The sequence below is a fragment of the Mya arenaria genome, chromosome 8 (assembly GCF_026914265.1).
Source record: "Mya arenaria isolate MELC-2E11 chromosome 8, ASM2691426v1".
In the NCBI taxonomy this organism is placed as follows: Eukaryota; Metazoa; Mollusca; class Bivalvia; order Myida; family Myidae; genus Mya; species Mya arenaria.
The window spans coordinates 176,417-196,043 of NC_069129.1; the positions used below are offsets into that span (position 1 = coordinate 176,417).

At 36.5% G+C, this 19,627-nt stretch overlaps 1 protein-coding gene across 3 annotated transcripts; it reads left to right on the forward strand.

Moving 5' to 3' along the window:
• Positions 1-14,261: 14,261 nt before the first annotated feature.
• On the forward strand, positions 14,262-19,627 carry LOC128243356 (tubulin beta chain-like). 3 transcript variants are annotated; one of them, XM_052961086.1, is made up of 4 exons: positions 14,262-14,420; positions 15,152-15,260; positions 17,892-18,247; positions 18,603-19,627. In XM_052961086.1, the coding sequence occupies exons 1-4, from the start codon at positions 14,364-14,366 to the stop codon at positions 19,416-19,418; spliced, it is 1,338 nt and encodes a 445-aa protein (XP_052817046.1). In that variant the 5' UTR covers positions 14,262-14,363; the 3' UTR covers positions 19,419-19,627. The 3 variants fall into 3 exon arrangements, with proteins under 3 accessions (XP_052817046.1, XP_052817047.1, XP_052817048.1); XM_052961087.1 differs by lacking the exon at positions 15,152-15,260 and adding an exon at positions 15,324-15,454 and having other exon boundaries at positions 14,274-14,420; XM_052961088.1 differs by lacking the exons at positions 14,262-14,420; positions 15,152-15,260 and adding an exon at positions 15,477-15,628.

A 19,627-nucleotide genomic window follows, 5' to 3' on the forward strand; every position in this document is an offset into this window, starting at 1 on the left:
TCAATGTTTGCTTCAGGCCCGGAATACTGTAGATTCACAATTGTTTGCTTATTGATCAGATTGTTGGTTACAGTCCTAACAGCATATTTATTAAAGCTGCACTCTTACTCCCAAATAAGATTTACCACAATTAATAATATTGTTTTAATATTCTGAACAAGATGAATAAATGTCAAAAACAATGGAGGATACCGAGTTGAATTTGAAAGAAATACGAATAAAAAATGGTATTTTCCTTATGAGACTAGCAGACTACAGTAAATGTTTGAGCATTCACCAATCATTTAATATTTTTTGCACTTTCAGCTATTAAATACACTGTTACAATCTTATTATCAGTAATTAATATTTTCCATAAATGCATTATTAAGTAAACTAGTAGTTAAAGGTTAATCAGTCAAAATTGATGTATGTTATACATGTGTATGTATTGATTTTGAATAAGAGTGTCACTTTAACCATAGATAGCTTCTTAATCTTGAATATTGATGTCAAATATAAAACCTCGCAAAATAGCTAAAAACCATAAAAAGGACCTCATCAAATGAAAACCTTCCACAATAGATAATATCTCCTTATAGTCTGTGGCATTTGGGCAGGCTAATATAACAAGATGTCAGTTCTTATCCATATAACTGTTCCTGTTTATCTCTTCAGGTCCTCCGGGAACAGGAAAGACGTCCCTGTGTAAGGCCCTGGCCCAGAAGCTCTGTATCCGCCTCTCGGACAGGTTCACCTATGGGCAGCTTGTGGAGATCAACAGTCATAGTCTCTTCTCCAAGTGGTTCTCTGAGGTACATGTATAGTCATAGTTTAAATCAGTTTGATGTGTTTTTCTCTAAGATATGGTCACAGTTAAGCCCAGTTTAATGTGTTATTATCTGAGGTATGTTCACAGTAATGATGATGGACTTGTTCTCTGAGGTATGGTCACTGTTTAGATCAGTTTGATGGGCTTGTTCTCTGAGGTATGGTCACTGTTTAGATCAGTTTGATGGGCTTGTTCTCTGAGGTATGGTCACTGTTTAGATCAGTTTGATGGACTTGTTCTCTGAGGTATGGTCACTGTTTAGATCAGTTTGATGTGGTGGTTCTCTGAGGTTTGGTCACTTAGATCAGTTTGATGGGCTTGTTCTCTGAGGTATGGTCACTGTTTAGATCAGTTTGATGGGCTTGTTCTCTGAGGTATGGTCACTGTTTAGATCAGTTTGATGGGCTTGTTCTCTGAGGTATGGTCACTGTTTAGATCAGTTTGATGGGCTTGTTCTCTGAGGTATGGTCACTGTTTAGATCAGTTTGATGTGGTGGTTCTCTGAGGTTTGGTCACTTAGATCAGTTTGATGGGCTTGTTCTCTGAGGTATGGTCACTGTTTAGATCAGTTTGATGGGCTTGTTGTCTGAGGTATGGTCACTGTTTAGATCAGTTTGATGGGCTTGTTCTCTGAGGTATGGTCACTGTTTAGATCAGTTTGATGGGCTTGTTCTCTGAGGTATGGTCACTGTTTAGATCAGTTTGATGGGCTTGTTCTCTGAGGTATGGTCACTGTTTAGATCAGTTTGATGGGCTTGTTCTCTGAGGTATGGTCACTGTTTAGATCAGTTTGATGGGCTTGTTCTCTGAGGTATGGTCACTGTTAAATCAGTTTGATGGGCTTGTTCTCTGAGGTATGGTCACTGTTTAGATCAGTTTGATGGACTTGTTCTCTGAGGTATGGTCACTGTTTAGATCAGTTTGATGGGCTTGTTCTCTGAGGTATGGTCACTGTTTAGATCAGTTTGATGGGCTTGTTCTCTGAGGTATGGTCACTTAGATCAGTTTGATGGGCTTGTTCTCTGAGGTATGGTCACTGTTTAGATCAGTTTAATGGGCTTGTTCTCTGAGGTATGGTCACTGTTTAGATCAGTTTGATGGACTTGTTCTCTGAGGTATGGTCACTGTTTAGATCAGTTTGATGGGCTTGTTCTCTGAGGTATGGTCACTGTTTAGATCAGTTTGATGGGCTTGTTCTCTGAGGTATGGTCACTGTTTAGATCAGTTTGATGGGCTTGTTGTCTGAGGTATGGTCACTGTTTAGATCAGTTTGATGGGCTTGTTCTCTGAGGTATGGTCACTGTTTAGATCAGTTTGATGGGCTTGTTCTCTGAGGTATGGTCACTGTTTAGATCAGTTTGATGGACTTGTTCTCTGAGGTATGGTCACTGTTAAATCAGTTTGATGGGCTTGTTCTCTGAGAGGGCACATTGTGTCCGGTTAAAGTTGAATCTCAAGTTGGGATATTCACTGATTACCCCTATATCTGCGCAACTTCCGGTGATCATTGCTGCAAGATTTTTTTTAGTTCTTGACAAAAAGTTAAATATTAAATAAAAAAATAGGGTCTTACATAAGATTTTATTGGGTGTTAGTGATAATAATGAACTGCAGAACATACACATGTCAGAAACAAGAGAATTAAAACGTAAAAGGAGAAATACTAGAGGATCTTCGTCTAGTGAACAAGGTGATCAACATGACAACAAAGACAAGATGGCGACCAGCACCGATGTAAACAATTCGAAGAGTAACAAAACGGGCCAAAAGCGAAAAGGTAACAACAAAACATTTACCCCAGCAGCTGCTTCAAGCTTTGCAAGTACACATCAAACTCCGCCATTCGTTTTTCCGGTGAAAACTGTGAATGCACATTTAATTCCATTCCAAATCTCTAGACCAATGGAACACCAGACGCTACAAAGTATTCCAAATGATATGTCTAAAATTGACATTATTCCGAGTAAAATCAGCAAATTAGATGTCATTGAATGACAGCAGGTAGAAATTGTGAATAGACTAAACACTATTGAATCCAAAATATCCACCAATAAACAATTGATTGATGAAGGAAATTCTAAAATCCTTAGCATTGAGCTGAGCCACAACTTCTTGAGTGATAAATATGACACTGTTAACACTGCTACAAACAACCACGAGGAAACGTTGAAAAAGCTACAGGGCGAGGTAAAATCTATCTCACAGACTAATAAACAACTAAATGACCAAAATACAAAACTTAAGGATGACGTTACAGATCTTAAATGTCGATCTATGAGGGACAATTTAGTGTTCTTGAACATTTCTGAGACCTCTGCACCACTCCCAGACCTCCAGGTTAGCCCCGTTTACCAACTAGCATCCGCTGACTCCTCCCCGATGGAAACTGCAAGCGTCGATGCGCAAACGACCCAGTCGGCGAGATCGGCCCTTGGGAGGCCGGGCCCGGCACATGGTTCGTATGCAAGTGCTGTGAGTACCGAAAACTGTAGCCAGAAGATTCTAGATTATTGTGAATCGGTACAGAAAATAGCGGAAGCCCGCAGTGTAGTACATATTGATAGGGATCATAGGGCTACTGGGCACCCTATTTCCGGGAAAATTCGGTCCATAATTGTTAAATTCAAAGACACTGACTCTAATCGTTTGGTAAAGAGAGCAACCCGTCCAGTTAACCAAGGTAAAAATGTGTTTGATCAACAGCCGAAAGAGGTACAGGAGAGAAGGCGTGAGCTGATCCCCATCATGGAACAGGCCAAGCGCGAGAACAAACATGCCTATATCGCCCGCGATAAGTTGTACATCAATCATAAACTTTATACCCCAACCTCGTTTAATTAGGACGGGCGAGGAGAGTATGAACTTTCCATCATCGCGTGTAATGTTGAAGGCCTAAAAACGTGTTTATCTGACAATTAATTTGTAAATTTGGTCTGTATTTTTGATATTGTATTTTGTTCCGAAACAAAGCAAACGCAAGATGATAAATATACACTTGATGGCTATGACTGTATTTCTGTTCCAAGAAATGAAAGTGTTTCAGTTAATAGAAAGTCTAATAGGGGCCATGGTGGGATATGTCTTTTTATTCGTTCGATATTTAAAAATGGTTTTACTGATTTAGAATGTGATGAAAATGGATTTATTTGGTTAAAGATAGAATATTTTCGGTTAGAAAACGATATTTGTTTGTGCTTTGCTTATATTCCACCTGTTAATTCTGTGTATTTTAAGTCTCGTAGTACTGGATATTATGAAAAGGTAGAAAAAGATAAACGACTATATGGTGAATTTGGTAAAGTTTGTATTATGGGCGATCTCAATGCCCGAACAGCAAATTTTAATGATTATGCTGATTCTGTACAATTATTTGACAAATATCTAAATACTGTAGATGGTGATGACGAAGAAATTAACATTGTTGATAGACATAGTGAAGATAGTATTGTAAATTCATCAGGTATAAAATTACTTGATATATGTAAAAGTACAGACCTAAGAATTGCCAATGGCCGAATTGGTGATGATAAAAATATTGATCAATATACATTTATGTCAACGATTGGTAAAAGTGTTATTGATTATGCGGTTATATTTGATTTGTTGTTTAACATTATTAGTAATTTTATTGTTCATGATCTTTACACTTTTTCTAGCCAAGTACCTATACAAATTAATATTCGTTGTAAGTATGAAAATACGAAGAATGAAGACTCCACTGCTACTGAAAAATTAGCTTGGAATAATAGTAGCTTCAATATGGACAAACAAGCATCTGCAAGTGAGTTAAATAATCTAAACAATAGTGTTAACAATGTATTATGCTTTAATGATACTATTGATAATGGGATAATTACTTTTGGAAACACCCTGTAAAAATGTGGTCATACGGTGTTTGGTGTACAAAAACAAACATATTGTCATGATAATCGGAGAAATTGAAAAAAACATGGTTTAATAATGATTGCGATACAGCTCGGCGTGAATTAAATAAAGCTAATAAAATGTATAGGTTAAATAGGTCACCTCAGTTGTCAGCTGTTGTTATAGAACAGAACAGAAGTTTATTTTGATTTGACTTCATAGTCTCTCATCATACAAACAATCACAGAAGTGTACATACACACACAAAAAACACATACACATACAAATAATACATTCAAAAAATAAAACAAAACCTCTAATAATACAAAAAAACAAAAACAATGTGGAGGGTAGTAATAAATAGTTAAAAAAAAAAATTTAATCGTATGTTGCTATATTTTTATAACATATGTATAAATCAACAGAAACCGTATTTTACATTAGGTATTGTTTAAATTATTTCTAATTTTAATCGCACAATTTATATAACAAGAAAGGTTGTTTAATACATTCTTATGTTTACTTTGTAACAGTCCTATAAGCTTAAACATACTTGGATTCTGCCAGTAATAACGACTAATATATCTTTTTCTTATGTTTTTATATATATCACACTTGAACATGAAGTGAAACTCATCTTCAATATCCCTGCTATCACAAAATACACATATTCGATCTTGTCTCTCTTCTCGATTTCTCCCGTAACGATCAGTCTCAATTCTGAGTTTATGTGATGATAGTCGTAGTTGACTTAACACATGTCGATAACGCTTTGAGTTCACAACAAAAGACGTTGTTATAGGCGGGTTAAACGAATATCGAAACAAACTTATAATTTAAGAAAAACATCACAATTACATGATTTGTCTAAGCAAAATCCAAAGCAGTTTTGGAAGGAAATTAAGAAAATCAAAAAGAAAACTGTTAATGAGCATTCTGTGTCTGCTGAAGATTTTTATTTGCATTTTAATCAACCTTTTTCGAACGATGAAGTGTATAATGACTAGTATATAGAAACTGTCTTAAACGATAATATGACAACGTTGGTAATATGTTGGATTGTGATTTTAGTGAAAGTGAAGTTATAAAACTATAAATAGATTGAAACGTCAAAAGAGTCGTGGGGAAGATATGAACATTCCTGAATTATTTATAGATAGTAAAAATTATTTAGCTCCATTGTTATGTAAACTGTTTAATTATATTTACACTAAAGGTGTATACCCTATATCATGGACTAAAGGAATTATTATTCCTGTGCCCAAAAAGGGGGACTTAAATAATGCTGATAACCATAGAGGAATTATGTTGACAAGTATGTTTTCTAAAATATTTTCATTGTTGTTAGACAGTAGGGCTCGGTCTTCTGTTGAAAATAATAATTCTTTGTCCGATTTTCAATTTTGGTTTAGGAATAAACGTAGTACTGTAGACTGTATATTTGTATTACAATTTTTGAAAATATAATTAATAAGGTAATATAACGCGACAAGGGTAAGCTTTATTGTGCATTTGTCGACTTTAAAAAAGCTTTTGATATGGTGTATAGAAATGGTATTTGGTTCAAGCTTTTATTTCAACAAAAACTTTCGTCAAAGTACGTAAATATGTAAAAATCTTGAGTCAGTTAAAATATGTGTTAGAGTGAATGGAAAGTTGTCAGATTCTTTTGAAAGTTATATTGGTGTGAAACAAGGGGAAACAGTATCTCCATTGCTATTTATTATGTTTATTAATGATATGGAGTCACAGTTAGAAAGTGTTAGAGATGATTTTGTAAATTTGGAAGAATTACAGATATTTATGCTTCTTTTTGCTGATGATACTGTTTTGTTCGCTACATCTGTGAAAGGCCTTCATTTGTTATTAAATAAATTATATGATTGTTTAAAGTGGAATATCACTGTTAATACTAATAAAACTGTTGCTATGATATGCAAGAAAGGTACACGGAATGAAAATGTCAGTCAATTTTATAACAAAGTTAAACTGGATATTGTTAATAAAGTTTGCTCTTACGGGAGTTACGTTATCATCCAATGAAAAAATTTCAATGGCCCAGAAAACTTTGTCTTAACAAGCATTACTTGCAATGTTTTCGTTAAATTCTTTGTTTGAAAAGTCACCCTTAAATGTACATGAAAAACTTAAATTATTTGATTAAATGGTGTTACCAATATTAACATATGGTTGTGAAATATGGGGATTCCATTCTGCTCCCGATATAGAAAGGTTGTTTTTTTTTGAAATTTATAAAACAAAAACAATAACTAAATGTTAGATGTCAAACAACTAACGCTACTGTTTATGGTGAACTTGGCAAAGTGCCATTATATGTTATACGCCAAGAGAGGATATTGTAATATTCGTATAAGCTTGTAAGTTCAAATGATAACCTGTTGTCTAGATGTTTTAGATATTGTAGTTCACTAAATATAAACAGCTCATTGTGTTCTGATGTTAAAAATTGTTAAATGATTTAGGATTTAACTACCTATGGGATAATATGTCAGTCACTAAATTACAGTTGTCAAAAGTTATTGAAAGATTATATGATCAGCACATGCAGAAATGGTATGCGACTTTAAATGATTCGTCCAAACTTTATAGTTATAAAGATATAAAAACAAGATTTTGTTATGAAATAGTGTCACTAACGATAACCATAGAGGATCTCTTAGTAGAGTGCGATGTTCAGCACACAAGTTAGCTATAGAAGAAGGCAGATTTAGAAATATACATAGACAAGATAGAAAATGTATATATTGCAATATGAATATGATTAAAGAAGAATATCATTTAATTGTTGTATGTCCATTTTATAAAGATATTAGACAAACGTGCTTACCACGATATTATTGTCATTGGCCAACCAAGAAAAAACTATGTAATTTGTTAAGTTCTGAAAATGCATCATTGTTAAGGAAACTTGCTAAATTTGTTTATATTGCCACTGAAAAGGGCAAAAGTGTTTTTATTTAATTTAATTATTACCTATTATTATTTGAATAGCTATATTTATAGTTGTTCTTGAATGTATGCTCTTCTCATACAAAATTAATGTCAATACTGTTTTATATTGCCACCGTGAATATATATATATATATATATATATATGCATTTGGCTACGAACTTGTTAATGTTTATGCCTAATAAAAGTTCTGTTCTGTAACTCCTATTACCTTCATTCAATTGACTTAATACTTCACACAGTTGTTTACGACCATCACACAATTAGGTTGAATTACTCCATATCCTTAATACAAATTATGGCCTTTGATTGACCTAAAAAGTTTAGTTAAAGTTTCAAGGCAACTTTGGGTTTTAACGCAGATATCAAATACTGTTCATTTAATGACCTACATACTTTACACAGTAGCCATCACAGACTTACATAACTCAGTATTATGACGTATGTCATTGTTCGGGCCAACCGGCGTGAGAGCGGCGTCAAACTCACTGATGGTATCGAATATTTTTAGTTAGGTTTGACATAAAGTGACCAAACTTGGTATATAGAAAGAGTTTATGGAGACCTTTCATGGGATTGCGTTTGGGGTCATAGGGTCAAGGTCACTGTTACTAAAAATAGATTTATTGGTTGGTACTAAATAACTTGAGTTAGGGTTTACGTATTGCGACCAAACTTAGTATATAGGAAGAGTTTGTAGAGACCTTTCAAGGGATTGTCTTTGGCGCCCCAAATGGGACTGAATTTTGGGCCCTTGAGGCCCTTCGGGTCCAGGTCACTGTAAGTTAAAATAGAAAAACGGTTGGTACTGAATAACTTTAGATAGGGTTGACATATTGTGACCAAACTTGGTATAGAGGAAAGGTTTTTGGAGGCCTCTCACGGGGTTTTGTTTGAGACCCCTAAGGTCAAGGTCAAGATCGCTGTTACTAAAAATAGATAACCTTTAGGTACCGAATAACTTTAGTTAGGATTGACATATTGTGACCAAACTTGGTATGTAGGAAGAGTATATGGAGGACTTCCATGGGATTGAAGTTGGGGTCCCTAGGATCAAGGTCAAGGTCACTGTTACAGAAAACAGAATAACAACAGTTAAAAGTGAATCTTACAACGAAGGCTGAAGTTCTCCTGTAAATCATCGAAAACCAGGTTTCGTCTCTTTGCGGCGTTTCTTGTTTACTTTTTTAATTTGACTTATTATTGCTTTTGATAGGCACATATTGCATTCTTATTGTATTCATTTCTAAGACGAAGTTTTTCTTTTTGGATATACCATACAGATAAAATACTAAGATTTTTTGGTTAATTTATTAAGTGATTTAGTGTTTGAATATCCATATTGCTATTTATTTAGTGGTAAGTTCATAGATATAGTTCTAGAAAAAAAATAAGTTGGTTTCATTTTCGATTTATTTCGCTTCCTATACCTCTCATTTCCTTTTTGCATGTTAATTCTGCACTTATATTGCCCTTTATTCCAATTAACTTATTCAAGTAATGTAAAGAAAGAACATTTGCGCGTGGTATTTAAATCTGTTGCTTTGTTTCTGCGTCCAATTTTTGTGTATGTGTGTTTGTGCTAGTTCATAGTTGTGGTCTCGTCACTAAATCAAGCATGTCAGTGGTAAATTATATTGATTCATGATGATAGTTGTGAACTCGTATTCATTTTGATTTACACAGTTTTCTTTGATACAGTGTCAGATATATTTAGTTTGCATATTTCTGCTTAACACATTTTCTTGGCAGAGTACATACTTTTCACCCGGTGTCATTTACCATTCCAGTTAATTGAATATATTCATGTGTATACCACTAAGGTCGCACCGTCAGTTTGTCCGTGCGTCCGTCAGGTTTTCCGTGTCCGGGCTGTAACTTCGTCATTCAGGGAGAGGTTTTAAAATAACTTGTGTTCGGTACATAATGACGATGTGTCGCCTGAACCAAAGTCCCTTCCTCAAAGTTCAAGGTCACACTTATATTTTAATCATTATAGAATGCGTAGTATAGTCAGTAACTTCAAAGTTCAAGGTCACACTTATTTGTTATGGAGTGCTGCATATATGCACATACATAGAGTATCCGTGTCCAGGCTGTAACTTTGTCATGCACGGAGGAGTTTGAAATAAATTAGCACATGTGTTCGGTACATAAAGGCGACGTGTCTCGTTCAAGACCCATGACCCTACTTCAAAGTTCACGGTCACACTTTAAGAGTGTATTCTATGTTATACTGCATACATGTATATCCAAATAGATAAGAGTATAATTGGTCGTGTGAGGGCTGTTACTTTTTTTTAACCGACATATATATTGTCCCTACCTCTCACTGCATCACTCCTTCACACTTAATGTCAACCATCATGAGGCCGGCATAAAAATATTTTATGGTAGCTCTTCCTGAATGTAGGCATATTAGTTATTGCCTACTATATTGAACTGGATATGACTCTTTGGGGCATTCGTCACTTACTGTGACAGCTCGTCATACGCTTGTAAACGCCCGTTGTTTTTTTAAATCACCAAATTTGGTCAGAATATCTTGACCAAGTTCGATAACGCGCCATATCGCTGAAGATACTCGAGAGTTATCACCCTTTAAATGTATTAATAACCTAAAATTGGTCTTGTCCGCTCAATAACTTAAGAGGGCTTTGTCCAAACACCACCAAATCTGGCCAGAATGTGTAATGGCCTTATATCTCGCACAAAATCGATAACCAGCCATATCGCTGTAGTCTCTCGAGAGTAATCGCCCTTTAACTATAGAAATAACCTCCAATCGGTCTTGTCCGATCAATAACTGTTGAAGCCTTAATCCAATCATCACCAGATTTAGTCAGATTGTGTATGGGTATGATATCTCGGACAAGATCAAGAAAAGCAGCCATATCACTCACGTCACTCAAGAGTTATTGCCCTTAAAATTTAGAAAACACCAAAATTGGTATTGTCCATTCAATAACTTTTGAAGCCTTTGTCCAATTATCACCAATTTTGGTCAGAATGTGTGTCGGTATAATATCTCGAATAAGCTCGATAACCAGCCATATCACTTGAGTCAATCGCGAGTAATCGCCCTTTAATTATAGAAATTACCCCAAATTGATATTGTCCGATTAATAGCTTAAGAATCATTTGTCCAGTCATCACTAAATTTGGTCATAATGCGTATTTGCATAATATCTCGAACACGTTTGATAACTAGCTGTATCGCTTGAGTGATTCGAGAGTTATCGCCCTTTAATTATAAAAAGTACCTAAAATTGGTACTGTCCGATCAATAAGTTAAAAAGCCTTTGTCTAATCAAAACCAACTTTAGTCAGAATGTGTATGGGAATAATATCTTTGAGAAGTTTGTTCACCAGACTTATCCCTTGAGAAACTCAATAGTAATTGCTCTTTAATTATATAAATTACCTAAAATCGATCTTGTTCGATCAATTACTTTAGAAACCTTTTTCCAATCATCATCAATTTTGGTCGGAATGTGTATGGATAGAATATCTTGGTCAGGTTCGATAGACTGCCATGTATTCTCAATCACTCCAGAGTAATGACTCTTAAATTGGCAAAAAAAACTGTTTTTACAGTGTCCGCTCTCTAACCACTTATCACCAACTGTCCTAAAATTTGGCCACCGTACAATTTGCGCTTTTCAGTTTAGAAGCAGCATGTGTCTACATTTTCAGATAACAGCTGTGTCCATTATACAGTACACATTTTATTTGCGGATCGTGAATATAAGTTGCTGTCGGTTTTCTAGGTTAAGTGTATTGCACTGTTTACTTCTCCAGCTCTGTAGCGTTACTGTTTACTACATTGGTATTTCATCATTACACTTTATACACTGTGTTTATATTGTAGATCATTTTGACCTACTCATCCCAGCTATGACGTTCCTTGTGTATATATGTAGTTGATTTGTGAACTTATTTAGTGAGCTTAGTTGTAGGTGATTGACTTGCGTATTGTTATCTGAGTTACTTGGTAGTCATAAAATAGTTCATTTCACATTGACTTCTATGGGTGGAATATATAAAATCAAATAAATACCACACACTGATATTTGTAATTGAATCAATTGTGTGTTTAAAATATAGTAACACTTGCATTTAACTAAAATGCACTTGATTTTTTTCAGGTATTGTGTTATACACTTGTTAGATAGGGTGACTTAGGTTGTATTTAATTATTCAACCCCCACCCCCCCCCCCCCCCACCCCTGCGAAGAAGAGGGGTATATTGCTTTGCACATGCCGGTCGGTAGGTCGGTCGGTAGGTCGGTCGGTCGGTCGGTCGGTCCGTCGGTAGATCAAAGCTTGTCCAAGTGATAACTCAACAATTCCTGGACGTATGGTCATCAAACTTAACATGAAGGTTGGGCCTGACCAGTTGATGACCCCTATTGATATTAGGGCTCATGGGGTCAAAGGTCAAGGTCACAGTGACCTTTAATGGTAAAATAATTGAAAAGCTTGTCCGAGTGATAACTCAACAATGCCTAGACCTATGGTCATCAATCTTGATATGGAAGTTGGGCCTGACCAGAAGATGACCCCTATTGTTTTGGGGGTCATCGGGCCAAAGGTCAAGGTCACAGTGACCTTGAATGGTAAAAGGTTGTCCGAGTGATAACTTGGCAATGCCTGCACCCATGGCCCTCATACTTGACATGGAGGTTGGGCCTGACCAGTGGATGACCCCTCTTGACATTGCGGTTCATCGGGCCAAGGTCAAGGTCACAGTAACCTTTAACACAAAAAAGTTAACAAATCTTCTCTCATTGATATCTATACAATGACTGAATCTATGATCATCAAACTTGACTTGGAGGTTGGGCCTGACCAGTAGATGACCCCTCTTGACATTGCGGTTCATCGGGCCAAGGTCAAGGTCACAGTAACCTTGAAAGCAAAAATCATGCTTGCACCCATGGTCCTCATACTTGACATTTAGGTTAGAGGTGACCAGGAGATCGGTCATCCTCTGCACATGATTAAAAACTGTACCTACTATCCCCACACTTTGAATGGTCATAATCTTAAAACTGCCTCAAAGGCATCCATTTTGGTCTTTCATTTCTGTTTCTTTTGTCTTTTCTTTTTTTTCGGGGGGGGGGGGGGCGTGGTCATAGCCGGGTGTGTCCTGTCAACGTAACTGACAGTCAGTGAACACACCTCTTCTTTTTTAATGATCTAAGAAATGGAAATGTCTGGGATACAATGAAAGACACGAGAATGTAATTATGCGGAGATCAACCTCGACTACTTTATAACTGCACCACATTGCCTGACATTGAGACGTAATAACGAATAAGCAAGGATTCCGTCCGTGCTACATATGCCAAGGTCAACTTGTCAATACAGGGTTAACGCTCGTAATCTGGATCTTCCCAGGAGCGTAGCAGTCTTGGTTTAAGGTGCCATCCCAGTTAGCGTAGTGAATGTGTTATTCATTCCATAAAAAAGTTTCTTAAAATAGATCAATACTTAGGCGTGTCGAACTCTTAAAGTAATGACTTAAAAACTGCTGTACAAATTCTAGAGTGCATTATTTACAGAACTTTAGTGTTATGATAAATCATGTATATGCTGACGAATTATAACAAAAATAAACAGTGCGGTCCTTTCAAAATGTTCCTTTATGTAGCCAAATTATATATATATAACCGGTGATGCCATTGTCATGTTTAGGCTAGGAATATTTAATTTTAGTTTTTCATGCACATTTATGTTTTTCAAGAAAAATGAATCCAGAGAACGCTGGATTATTTTTGCATGTCAAAAATAATTTAAATTCAAAACTGGATACAATTTTTCATGCGCTTAAAATATGTGAAATAACATGTTAACATATTTAACAAAAACTACTTAATACTTTATATATTGGACGGGTACCTGCTGGCCGGGTACGTATTGGTGGATAGTATATAATATTATTTTTTTATTCTGCAGCGTGAAATATTCAGTTATCCGGGTATATCCACGGGTAATTAATGGTCGGGTACCAGGGTCCAAAAAATAATCCTCGTTTTGGTGTGTTCTAATTGGTGTATTCTATGCAGTCCCGTCCCCCTCCCTCCCGCGCGCCTTGAATCCGCTTATTTGAATGAGGCCTAATTCAAGAACATTTTGAGTACTTTTTAACATTCATTAATTTGGTTAATTCGTTTTTGTCAAAATGGGTGAGGCGTTGCGTCACCTGTCCCAGCCTGTTCTACGCCAATTTCTAAAAATAGACGTGTGTCAGACAAAATATCACGTAGGCCTTCCTATGACTAATTGTCTACGCTACGAAATATTTAACAGGAAAATTCCAGTACTCGGTAACGGGCTAGTCTACTAAATGTATAGGCAAGCCACGCTTACTATTTTGCGTTGTGGTTTAAAATGACTCAAATATTGCGGACAATTAAAGATTCAGAACATACGAACAACTGTTGCTTAGTCGAAATAGCATGACTATATAAATAAAATTTAAATAGTTCTCTCCATCTGCACTCGACCCCAATTTTCGTTTGGTTCCTGTATTCGCGCGCAATTGTTGTAACGCATCTTTGTCGCGTGAGTACCAGCTAGATACATGGACTGCGCTAACCAATCGCTGATCGAGATTTCAAGTGGAGCACATCGTAACGGGAAAGGCATAATCTAAATAGCACTCAGTCTCAGTAGTTCTATATTTTGAAACAAAATTCATTTTGAAACGAAATGAGGGAAATAGTTCATCTTCAAGCCGGACAATGTGGAAACCAGATCGGAGCTAAGGTTAGAATTTATTACAGCTATTCCAGAGTATGTTTAATATATTTTACTTTCTTTCCAAACCATCAACGACCAATTGCGGCGACCAATGGCGGCTTCGCGCAATATATTGTTAATCATATTTTCAAGTTCTTTTCAAGATTCTGTTTCTTTCAACTAATATACACTAGGCAAGTGCTTTATTCCGGACAATTCGAAGTTCTTTAGAATTACAGACACCTTACAAATATATATTATTTGTCACATGTGTTCATTTACAGTAACTTCCGGTGATGCCTGAGGAATGTTGGACAAAATGAAAATATTGATGATCTGCATGACTTGAATAAGCTTGATATAGCTTGGACAATTTAAAGAAAAAAATATTTTCTGTCTTTCACTTAGAATCTGTTATTTACCCTATTATATTTAATGATTTGAAATTGTTTTTCATAATTCAAATATATTACAAATGTGTCTGGTCAAGTGATTCGATTAACTTGTGATAGTTTTGTGTGGTTTGCCACTTATTCATAATTGGCTAAAAGTGACCTGGGTTGAATTGCTGGCCTGTATGCATATGACTAGGAGTTTGGTTGGTAGTCACCAAGCCGGGACAAGTGTGTTTTCTCCGTTTTCCCCATCAACAGAAGAACACACTTTGTGCAACAACCAAGAGTGACTGTAGTATAAGTTGTCAATGTATTGACCAGATCATTATAAAAAATTTCAATGATTTTTTACCTTTTCGTTAGTTCTGGGAAGTGATCTCAGATGAGCACGGTATAGACCCCACTGGCTCCTACCATGGGGACTCTGACCTCCAACTAGAACGAATCAACGTCTATTTCACTGAAGCTTCTGGTCAGTATTTCCTTTTATCATTTGACCATAGTATTTATGTGAGACTCGTCCCATATTTTGCAGTTCCGGGTGGTAATTTCTGATGAGCACTGTATCCAACCCCATTGGCTACTATACCGCGGGGAATCAACCTCCTGCTAGAGAGAATTGCATCTTCTACAGCAGTGGTCAAAATTAGCGCAAGCCCTGCACTGGTAAGTTGCTACCAGGGCTTGCTTACGTAAGACTCATCCCATATTTTGCAGTTCTGGGTGGTAATTTCTGATGTGCACGGTATCCACCCCATCGGCTACTGTACTATGGGGATTCCAACCTCCAGCTAGAGAGAATCTGCAACATTGGTTGAAATAAGCGCAAGCCCTGCACTGGTAAGTTGCTTTCCGGGCTTGCTAAGTTTTCATGCCAAGCACTTAGAATTTGTGTTTGTTCATCCAAAAGTTGAATTTGATAATTGCTACAATGTGGCATTGGATGAACAATACAACAATGCACACTTATTAGTAAGTAATTGGGATGCAATCATTCAGGAGAAATGGTACAAATATACATACTGTTTTGCAATAAGTAAAGACCATGATTGGTCATAATTGTGGAAATAATCAATTATTAGTAACATTTTTCTGAATAAAATAATGGTAATTGAGACTTGTAACAGTTGAACACACTAGATCTTTGCTTCAAGCACTTAAGGTCACACAACATACACTTGATGTTATATCTATTCGACCAAGTTTGAATGCATCCATTTTCATATTGGAATGTTTTCTTAATTCTGTACTCAAAACTATGAAAAATAAGATTTCTGCTTTTAAATGCTACTTTGATTTTTTAGATTATTCAACTCATAGTAAGGCAACTAGTACATTTTTACATCGTCTTCTTCTGTTAAATTAATTAGAGTTTGACATTTTAATGGCTCTTTTCTTTGTTTGAAATATACAGTCAAATCTCAAATTGGTCGCTATTTTCACAATTCTATGCGCCCTAGTCCATACGACTCTTTGAACAAGCTTAATCATAATGTAATTTTGTCATGTTCGCCCACTACGAACAACTTTTCAACTTCACACAACTTGTAAAATGAGTTTTGGTAGGAAATTTGGCCTCAAAAGAACTAGGCTCCCCTGGATCTTTGAGAAGAAGGGTCAACTTGTGAAAACCCAGATAGTGTTCTCACTAATAACCGACTGCATGCCCAAATCAACAGTTAAAATGGCAATTGGGCATGTTCAAATTTGGATAAATAAGTGAATTTTAAGTAGTAGCTGCTTGATTATTTTACTATTAAATTTGAGATGGTTAAACAAAAACTTTTTGCGAACTGCCCAGGGGCAACCCTGCTAGCCCCATTCTGAAAAACACTGAAATCAAAGACAGGTAAAATTCTGACTCTGGAGTGACTGTGTCCGCTCTCTAACTTGATGTCCTATAAATAGGATGGGCGTGTTGGGCAACAGTTGGCACTCTTGTTTAAATTGTTTTGTTTTTTAGAGAAAACAATACAGAAACACCTTGTTTTATAAAATCAATTTAAATATGTAATTTGGGAAAATAAAATAAGACTCTTTAAGCGTTGTAGTCTGAAGATTTTTTTAGAGTTGGAGCCTGTTTAGTTACCAAGTTACCCTGCACTTAATGGATAACTTGGTGTTGATGCTTAAGCCCCCTTAAATAATAAATAAATGTGCCCCTCTCAGAATGGTTGGTTAAAAATTCCCAGGGGACACATGTTTAGTCTTATAGAATCTATAAATGCACCAAAAGCTGCTATTGTATAAATTTATATTAAGATTAACATCTCAAACAATTATATTTATAACTACATGGATTTTAAGCAAACCATAAATAATATTGGTCGAATATCATAACAATCAAGCTGCTGTTTGTTAATGCGTGTTGTATTAAATATGTTAGTAAAAATACAGAATAGCTGAGCACCTATGTTTGTTGCCATCAGGTTTATTTTTTGTATAGAAATAGTTATTAGATATTTCACAAGATGCTGGTAATTTACATCACTGCTGATAAGGCCTAAAAAAAAAAATTGTTTGGTTAGGGTTACATCCTTAAAAAAAATAGGTAGGGTAGGTAGGCTTTTTATTTTTTTTTATTTATTTTTTTTATTAGGTTTTATATAAGAATATAATTTTCATCATTGGAGAATGGTGTTAAAGCTATCTTCTGTACAAGCATTTAAGGTTTAAACTTAATATTAAAAAGCAATTAAAAAAAAAAACGAATTTTTTTTTTTTTTTTTTTTTTAGTTTTTCATTTTTTTTTCAAACTGACTATAAAAACGGTAGGGTCGGCGCCTATTCCGTAGGTAGGGTCGGGTAACCCGAACCAAATGTATTTTTTTTTAAGGCCTAAGCTGGTATTTGAATTTTTCAAGATGATTTGTGCACTTTAAAAGTTGCTCCCACCGCATAATAAGTGCATTTATTTGTAAGCTTGCGCACAAATGCTTATAAGAATTAGAGAGGAATACTCAATTTAGGTTCAAGATTTACAAAATGAGCTACGAAATAACAATTGTCAAAACTTACATCCTCAACATGTTTTTTAAACACAAACTATAGAACAGTTGATCGTGGTATTATTATTTTTATAGTTGCAAGCATGTCATTTCAGGAGGCAAGTATGTTCCACGTGCAGTGCTTGTGGACCTTGAGCCAGGGACCATGGACTCTGTGCGCTCTGGGCCATTCGGTCAGATCTTCCGGCCGGACAACTTTGTGTTCGGACAGAGCGGTGCTGGCAACAATTGGGCTAAAGGTCACTACACGGAGGGCGCTGAGCTTGTGGACTCTGTGCTTGATGTGGTACGTAAGGAGGCAGAGAACTGTGACTGTCTGCAGGGCTTCCAGCTGACTCACTCCCTGGGCGGTGGCACTGGCTCCGGTTTGGGAACACTGATGATCAGCAAGATCCGTGAAGAGTACCCCGACAGAATCATGCTGACCTTCTCCGTTGTACCATCACCCAAAGTAAGCATGTGTATACTTTGCTTATTTCAAATCTTCATATAACTGCAAAATATATGACTGCACTTCCATAATTTGTATATATATATATATATATGTCAACAAGTGATTGGTTTAAGAATCAAATAAAATTAAGTGAAATATTTTGTAACTTTGTAACTTTTTTCAACAAACACATTTATGTCAAATTGTCAAGAAAACAATCAAAAGAAACATTATTCATTAAATGATTGTCATGGACCCACCACTCATGTCACACCTTATTTACAAGATCAAACTCTGACACGAAGCGCTCATAGTCAGTTTAGATTAAAAACCATGCCTGTGGTATTACATTTTAAAACTTGATCCTTTGCAGGTATCAGACACTGTAGTAGAACCCTACAATGCAACCCTGTCAGTCCACCAGTTGGTGGAGAACACTGACGAGACCTACTGTATCGACAACGAGGCTCTGTACGACATCTGCTTTAGGACCCTGAAACTGACCACTCCGACATATGGTGACCTGAACCATCTCGTCTCTGCTACCATGTCTGGTGTTACTACCTGTCTCCGTTTCCCCGGTCAGTTGAATGCTGATCTCCGTAAACTGGCCGTCAACATGGTACCATTCCCACGTCTCCACTTCTTCATGCCCGGATTCGCTCCACTCACTTCCCGTGGCAGCCAGCAGTACCGAGCACTCACTGTCCCTGAGCTGACCCAGCAGATGTTTGACGCCAAGAACATGATGGCCGCCTGTGACCCGCGTCATGGCAGGTACCTGACTGTCGCTTGCATCTTCCGTGGACGCATGTCCATGAAAGAGGTCGACGAACAAATGTTGAACATTCAGAACAAAAATAGCAGCTACTTTGTTGAATGGATCCCCAACAACGTGAAGACTGCTGTGTGTGACATTCCTCCCCGTGGCCTCAAGATGTCTGGCACGTTTATCGGCAACAGCACAGCCATCCAGGAACTGTTCAAGCGCATCTCCGAGCAGTTCACATGCATGTTCCGGCGTAAGGCTTTCCTCCATTGGTACACTGGCGAGGGCATGGACGAGATGGAGTTCACCGAGGCTGAGTCAAACATGAATGATCTGGTGTCTGAGTACCAGCAATATCAGGATGCCACAGCAGAAGAGGAAGGAGAATTTGATGAAGAGGAGGAGGGCGAGGTGGAGTAAACTCCGCTTACAGGGGAAAATGGTGTAGGACAATTTTTAAACTTAACTACCTGTTTTACTATATGTAGAGTCGTATGCACAAGAATATAGACAATAAAATACTGTTGTTTATTCATCCAGTTCATTTAAGTGTGTCATATGTCATCTTATCCTTTGTCAACATATTTTTATTGGTAACAAAACCATGTGATAATAAAGTTATGACTTGA

What these genes read in the sequence shown, in the direction of transcription:
- LOC128243356 (XM_052961086.1), top strand. Translation starts at nt 14,364, where the DNA reads ATGAGGGAAATAGTTCATCTTCAAGCCGGACAATGTGGAAACCAGATC. An exon ending in CTATTTCACTGAAGCTTCTG is followed by an intron (nt 15,261 to 17,891) that starts GTCAGTATTTCC and finishes ATGTCATTTCAG; the next exon opens with GAGGCAAGTATGTTCCACGT. An exon ending in CCGTTGTACCATCACCCAAA is followed by an intron (nt 18,248 to 18,602) that starts GTAAGCATGTGT and finishes GATCCTTTGCAG; the next exon opens with GTATCAGACACTGTAGTAGA.